The sequence below is a fragment of the Babylonia areolata genome, chromosome 16 (genome assembly GCF_041734735.1).
Source record: "Babylonia areolata isolate BAREFJ2019XMU chromosome 16, ASM4173473v1, whole genome shotgun sequence".
NCBI classification, from domain to species: Eukaryota; Metazoa; Mollusca; class Gastropoda; order Neogastropoda; family Buccinidae; genus Babylonia; species Babylonia areolata.
In genome coordinates, this window is record NC_134891.1 from 25,153,316 (window position 1) to 25,160,815 (window position 7,500).

The following is a 7,500-nucleotide window of genomic DNA, read 5'->3' on the forward strand; positions in this document are numbered from 1 at the left end:
ATTGAGCGTCTAGTCTTTCGGACGAGACGATAAACCGAGGTCCCGTGTGCAGCACGCACTTTTGCGCACTGGAAAAAAAAAAAAAAAAAAAAAAAAAAACCATGGCAGCAAGAGTGTTGTCCTTTTGGCGAAATCCTGAAGAAGAAATCCACTCTGCTGGTTGCACAATAATATATGCATACACTTAAGGTCTTACTATGTTCAGCAAAGATGTTAGGTGCATATGTGGAGAACATATATCTAGCAACCATATAATATTCGAATGTCAGAATCTAAAATGTTTTTTTTTTTACCAGACTTCACCAAAAGTTCTTTTGAATGTGTTATTAACAATTCCAATATGTTATTTGCTGTTGCAGAAGGTTTGCTGCGTAGTCCAATAGGACATTTGTTATAGTTGTTTGATGTTGGCGTTTATAACGTTTCCATTTTCCCTAGCGTTGTCTCTCCCTATTCACCCTCCACACATACACACACTTTTACCCCCACCCCCTCCCACAACCCCTACCCCCACGGTTTTTTTTTGTTTGTTTTTTGTTTTTGTTTTTTTGTTTTTTCGTCTAATATCACTTCAAGTGGAAAGACGTTAACTGAAGACGAACGAACTATGTGCGTTGGGTTATGCTGCTGGTCAGGCATCTGCCGTGTAGATGTAGTGTAGCTATACATGAATTCGCCGGAGTTTCAATTTCAGTTACAGTAGCTCAAGGAGGCGTCACTATGCACTGCGTTCGGACAAATCCATATACGCTACACCACATCTGCCAGGCAGATGCCTGACCAGCAGCGTAACCCAACGCGCTTAGTCAGGCCTTGAGAAAAAAAAAAAAGGGTGAATGAATAATAGATAAATACATTTTTTTAAAACTAATAATAATAATAATAATATGTATAAGGCGCACAAACTTGGTGAAGTCAACTATAAGCGTATATAAATTAATTAATTAATTTTTTTTTTTTTAAGTAGTAGTAGTAATAATAAGAATAATAATAATAATAACGCAGTTATATGCCTTCTTGAGAAACTGAAACTATCATGTTTTCTTTTTAATTGTTCTTGTTTATCCCAGGGAGTCTATTCTTTTAGGGTTTAATTCAGTTAAGATTTGTGTTGTTTCTTTTTCTTGTCTTGTCTTGTCTTGTCTTGTCTTGTCTTGTCTTGTCTTGTCTTGTCTTGTCTTGTCTTGTCTTGTCTTGTCTTGGATTGGATTGGATTGGATTGTGTGGCGTTGCACTAGATTGTGTCGTATTGTTTTGTGCATGTTGTGTTGTATTTTACTGGACTGTACTGTATTGTATTGTATTGTATTTATATTAGTTTGTGCCCGGGAGTTTATTTCGTTACAGATTTTGTTTTTGTTTTTAGTTTTTTCTTATATGGTTTGATAATAATTATGTCCTTTTTGTGCATTTTGTTTTATTTCAGTTTGCTTTGTTTCACTCTGTTCTTGCTTTGTTTCACTCTGTTCTCTTTTCGAACGATCTGTTTTTTGACCCGGTGTTCGGTTGTCTGTGTGTGTGTGTGTGTGTGTGTCCGTGTGTCTGTGTGTCCGTGGTAAACTTTAACATTGACATTTTCTCTGCAAATACTTTGTCAGTTGACACCAAATTTGGCATAAAAATAGGAACAATTCAGTTCTTTCCAGTCATCTTGTTTAAAACAATATTGCACCTCTGGGATGGGCACAAAAAAAAAAAAGAAGAAAAAAAAGCCTAATTGTATGCAAACTGCATTTACTGTTATATTTATATTTTTTGTATTCTCTAAACTTGGCACTTTGACCTCTTATTCTGACACAACAACAAGAGGAGTCATTATTATCATTTTTTGTTCAAACAGGAACTTCTTTTGCTAAGCATGGAATTTTTATTTTATTTTGCAAACGTTTTGGTGCAGATAGTAAAAAAAGGGAAATTAATCTGTAATTAATGCTAGAGGACTTAATTTATCACAAGTGAGTCTTGAAGGCCTTGCCTCTCTTGTATTTCTTGTGCTGTGTCATATAAATATATATGCTGTGCGTTTCGTTGTGGTGATGTTTCGCTTGATCTCGTCTCATTTTTAGTTATTTGTTTGCTTGTTTGTTTATTTGTAATTTGTTTATCTATTCGTTTATTTATTTCTTTGTATTATTATTATTAATGAAAGTATGTATTTGTTCATTTATTTATTTATGTGTTGTTGTTGCGCCTTATACATATTTTTAGTAATGGTAGTAGTTATTTTTTTTATGTATTTATCTATTATTTATTCACCTTTTTTTTCTTCTTCTTTTTTTTTTTCTCAAGGCCTGACCAAGCGCGTTTGGTTACGCTGCTGGTCAGGCATCTGCTTGGCAAATGTGGTGTCGCTAGCGTATATGGATTTGTCCGAACGCAGTGATGCCTCCTTGAGCTACTGAAACTGAAACTGTTGTTGATTAATTATATGTTTGTTTTGTTTTGTTGCTGTTGTTTTTTTTTAATTCTGCTGCATTCCGTTGTTACTTTATCTTACTTTCGTTTTATCCCGTGTCGATTACTAATGTGAAATTTGTACATGCTGTGCACAGGCAGAGAAACCAAAGAAGCAGAAGTTCATGGTGGCTCCACCCCCGGCCCTCAAGGAGGTGCCCAAGAGACGGAAACCGCCCCCCAAAATCAGGAAGCCGTGAGTTGGGGACGGGGTCTGGGTTCCAACCTACTGCCAACAAACACCGCTCACATCACATAAACGATAAGCTAACCTACCACTCGTAGGTAGGTAGGCCTTCTTGGGTCATGGCTGACCATGGATAGAGTGTATCCGACCTAATGTCTAATTGGGCTGTCTGCTTGGACTAAGCAGCGTCGCCTGTGACTGTAGAGACCGATGCGAGAGAGGCAGTCTCTGTCGCAGCGATCACATGTGAAAGCTGATGCTGGTCTGTCGGCTGCCGTCCCTATTCTGCGAGCTCGCTTTTCTGCTGCAGCAGCTGACAGATTGTCCTCACCTACCACTGCCTACCACTCACTCACAACAGAAAAGACCTGTTCCAAAAGCCCCAGTTGATAAATGACTTGGTGTGAGACAGGCGAAAATTTGGGAAAAGTTGACGATGAGGATGATGATGATGATGATGATGATGACGATGATATGATGATAATCATCACCATCATCATCATCATTTCTTCTTCTTCTTCTTCTTTATCATTATTATCATCATCATCATCACCATTATCATCATCATCATCATCACCACCACCATCATCATCATCACCACCACCACCATCATCATCATCATCATCATCATCATCATCATCATCACAACCATCATCATCATCATCATAATCATCATCACCACCACCACCACCATCATCATCATCATCATCACCACCACCACCATCATCATCATCATCATCATCATCATCACCACCACCACCACCACCACCACCACCATCATCATCATCACCACCACCACCACCACCATCATCATCATCATCATCATCACCACCACCATCATCATCATCGTCATTTTCATCATGTGTTCCCGACAGACTGAAGGTTCCAATCCACCGCCTGAAGACAAAGCCAGCCGAGGCCCCGGTGAACCCTGACCAGGTGCACGACATGCAGGACCCGCTGGACTGGCTGGCCAAGTACTGCATCATCAAGTGGGTCACTGGACACTGGCTGTGTCTGTTGTTTGTCTCCACGTTCGTGTTACGTTTGTTCATTGCCGGGTACTGCATTATCAAGTGGGTCACTGGACACTTTTTTTTTCTCAAGGCCTGACTAAGCGCGTTGGGTTACGCTGCTGGTCAGGCATCTGCTTGGCAGATGTGGTGTAGCATATATGGATTTGTCCGAACGCAGTGACGCCTCCTTGAGCTACTGAAACTGAAACTGAAACTGTGTCTGTTGTTTGTGTCCATGTTCGTGTTACGTTTGTTTATTGCCAGGTACTGCATCATCAAGTGGGTCACTGGACACTGGCTGTGTCTGTTGTTTGTGTCCACGTTCGTGTTACGTTTGTTCATTGCCAGGTACTGCATTATCAAGTGGGTCACTGGACACTTGCTGTGTCTGTTGTTTGTGTCCACGTTCGTGTTACGTTTGTTCATTGCCAGGTACTGCATTATCAAGTGGGTCACTGGACACTTGCTGTGTCTGTTGTTTGTGTCCATGTTCGTGTTACGTTTGTTCATTGCCAGGTACTGCATCATTTAGTGGGTCACTGGAAACTTGCTGTGTCTGTTGTTTGTGTCCACGTTCCTGTTACGTTTGTTCATTGCCAGGTACTGCATTATCAAGTGGGTCACTGGAAACTGCTCCTTCTGTGTTCTGTGGTCTGTGTCCATGTTCTTGTTACGTTTGTTCTGTTTCCTGCTGCCTGTGTTGTTATCGTCGTTATAGTTGTTGTACTTGTTATTGATGTTGGTAATGATGTTGTAGTACTTGTGTAATGGCCAAGTACTGCATCATCGATAGAGTCACTGGGCATTGCTCCTTCTGTGTCCTGTGGTCTGTGTCCACGTTCTTGTTTCATTTGTTATGCATGCTGTAATCTGTGTTGTAAAAGTTGTTGTACGTGTTGTTGTTGGTAATGTTTCAGTTTCAGTTTCAGTAGCTCAAGGAGGCGTCACTGCGTTCGGACAAATCCATATACGCTACACCACATCTGCCAAGCAGATGCCTGACCAGCAGCGTAACCCAACGCGCTTAGTCAGGCCTTGAGAAAAAAAAAAGAAAAAAAAAGATAAGCTTACATAAATAAACAAATAAATAAATAATAATTGTGATATAAAAAAAGGTATTAGTGATGAAAATAATTTTTTTTTAAATAATAATAATAATAATAAATAAATTATTAAATAAATAAGACAACAATGATGATAAATAAGCAAATAAATGTAAAACATGAAGACACATGTTGGTAATGATGTTGTAGGACTTGTGCAATGGCCAAATACTGCATCATCAGATGGGTCACTGTGGCAGTGCTGTGTCTGTTGTTTGCGTCCATGTTCTTGTTACGTTTGTTCAGTGCCCTCTTTTCTATGTTGTTATATTTTTTGTGTGTGCTGTTGTTGTTGGTGGTGGTGGTAATGATGTTGTAGTACTTGTGTAATTTGCCAAGTTCTGCTTCATCAAGTGGGTCACTGTGTCTGTGTCTATCCTCCTGTTGTTTGTGTCCACGTTCTTGTTTCGTTTGTTTGTTTGTTTTTTGTTGTTTTTAAAATGATGTTAGATTATCTGTGTAATGGCCAAGTACTGCTTCATCAAGTGGGTCACTGGACACTGCTTCTTCTATGTCTGTGTCTGTCCTCCTGTTGTTTGTGTCCATGTTCTTGTTACGTTTGTTCATGGCCAACTTCTGCATCATTAAGTGGGTCACTGGGCACTACTGTGTCTGTCCTCTTGTTGTTTGTGTCCACGTTCGTGTTACGTTTGTTCATGGCCAAGTACTGCATCATCGAATGTGTCACTGTATACTGCTTCTTCTGTGTATGTCACCCTGTTGTTTGTTCCCATGTTCTTTTTACGTTTGTTCTTTTTTTCTTTTTTTTTTCATAGATATATCTTAATGACGTTAGATTACTTGTTACGTTTGATCGTGGCCAAGTACTGCATCATCGAATGTGTCACTGTATACTGCATCTTCTGTGTATGTCACCCTGTTGTTTGTTCCCATGTTCTTTTTACGTTTGTTCTTTTTTTTTCATAGATATATCTTAATGACGTTAAATTACTTGTTACTTTTGATCGTGGCCAAGTACTGCATCATCGAATGTGTCACTGTATACTGCTTCTTCTGTGTATGTCACCCTGTTCTTTGTTTCCCATGTTCTTTTTACGGTTTTTTTTGTTTTGTTTTGTTTTTTCTTGTTTTTTGTTGTTGTTTTTTTGTTTTTGGGTTTTTTTTTTGGGGGGGGGGGGTTGTCATGAATATATCTTAGTTTAAGTTTCAGTTTCAGTAGCTCAAGGAGGCGTCACTGCGTTCGGACAAATCCATATACGCTACACCACATCTGCCAAGCAGATGCCTGACCAGCAGCGTAACCCAACGCGCTTAGTCAGGCCTTGAGGAATATATCTTAATGATGTTAGATTACTTGTGGAAAGGCCAAACCTTGCATCACACCAAGGGGGGGTTACTGTACAGTGCTTCTTTTATGTCTGTCTTCTGCTGTCTGTGTTTGTTGTTTCGGGATTTTTTTTTTCATATCAAAAGGCAGTATAAGTCATAAACGTCTGTAACACACTGATGATTTATGAATTCAGTTGATTTTTTTTTTTTTTTAAGAGACTGAGATAACATTTGTGACGGTCTATCAGATTACTGAGTCAGATTACTGGCTCCAGACAGATCCCTTTAGTGCAGGATATCCATTGACTGATCTACAGTGTAGAGCCCTTACTACCGTTTACATTTTTATTTTCCAGTTTTGATTACACAGATATTTGACAAAAAGACATTTGTAAGAAATGGGGGGGGGGGGAAATGGACCAAATAAACGAAAAAGGAATTCTAAACAAAGAAAAATGCATAATGACATGAAGGATAGAATGTGGATAAGTGCTGAGAATTAGTAAACAGATCATTTAAATATGTCGTAATTTGCAAGAGAAAATGCCATTTTCACCCAAAATGTATCATTTACATTATGTTATAACGCATACACTTCCTTTTACTCAACAATAAGCCATATAAAAAAATTTCAACCATTATTTCAAACAGAAAATCTTGGAGACTTTCAACATGTATGTTGTTTCCAATCAAAGGCAAATGCTTATGATAACCCGTTTACCTTGAAGCTGTATGTTTAGCGTGTGAACATTGCGTATAATGTTTTTTTTTTTTTAAGTCGTTATTGCGTCATATTCTTCAATTTCGTAATGATTTTCTAAATTACTTAGAACTTAGTCATTCCGTGTTTCCTTGTCGCAGCCAGGCTAAAACTGTTTAATAAGTAGTCTCGGATTCGCAGTTTTGTCCCTTTTTTTTTTTTTTTTTTTTCCATCAGGTGGGGTGTTGTTTATGGCCATATGTCAGGATATTCCGGTCTGGCACCTCCATCTTCTTATCAGTCTGGCACTGTGTGTATGTGTGTGTGTGTGTGTGTGTGTGTGTGTGTGTGTGTGTGTTCTTTCTTTAGTTTAACGTCTTTTCGCTCTCAAGTGATATTGGACGGCGTGTGTGTGTGTGTGTGTGTCTGTCTGTCTGTCTGTCTGTCTGTCTGTCTATTTTTGTCTATATATGTATATGTGTGTGTGTGTGTGTGTGTGTCTGTCTGTCTGTCTGTGTGTCTGTCTTTGTGTCTGTGTCCGTGTCTCTGTGTGAGTGTGTCTCGCACACACACACACACACACACACACACACACACACACACACACAGAAGGCACTGACCCCTTCAATGCAAATTTCACTCATGAAAAAAAAAAAATTTTTTTTTTTTTAAATCGCGCGCACGTTCCTTAAAATTGCAGTCCTGACAGACTACCTCTCTACGAGATGATCTTCGAATCGGTGATAGCTG

At 39.1% G+C, this 7,500-nt stretch overlaps 1 protein-coding gene across 1 annotated transcript in view; it reads left to right on the forward strand.

Annotated features, from left to right (window-relative positions):
- Positions 1-7,500, forward strand: part of LOC143291019 (uncharacterized) — an 88,048-nt gene that overhangs the window by 61,978 nt on the left and 18,570 nt on the right. Inside the window, exons 5-7 of the mRNA XM_076600606.1 lie at positions 2,553-2,650; positions 3,517-3,633; positions 7,451-7,500. The exon at positions 7,451-7,500 is cut by the window's right edge and continues 272 nt beyond it. Of these exons, the coding sequence (XP_076456721.1) occupies positions 2,553-2,650; positions 3,517-3,633; positions 7,451-7,500 (265 nt within the window). The remainder of the gene's footprint in view (positions 1-2,552; positions 2,651-3,516; positions 3,634-7,450) is intronic.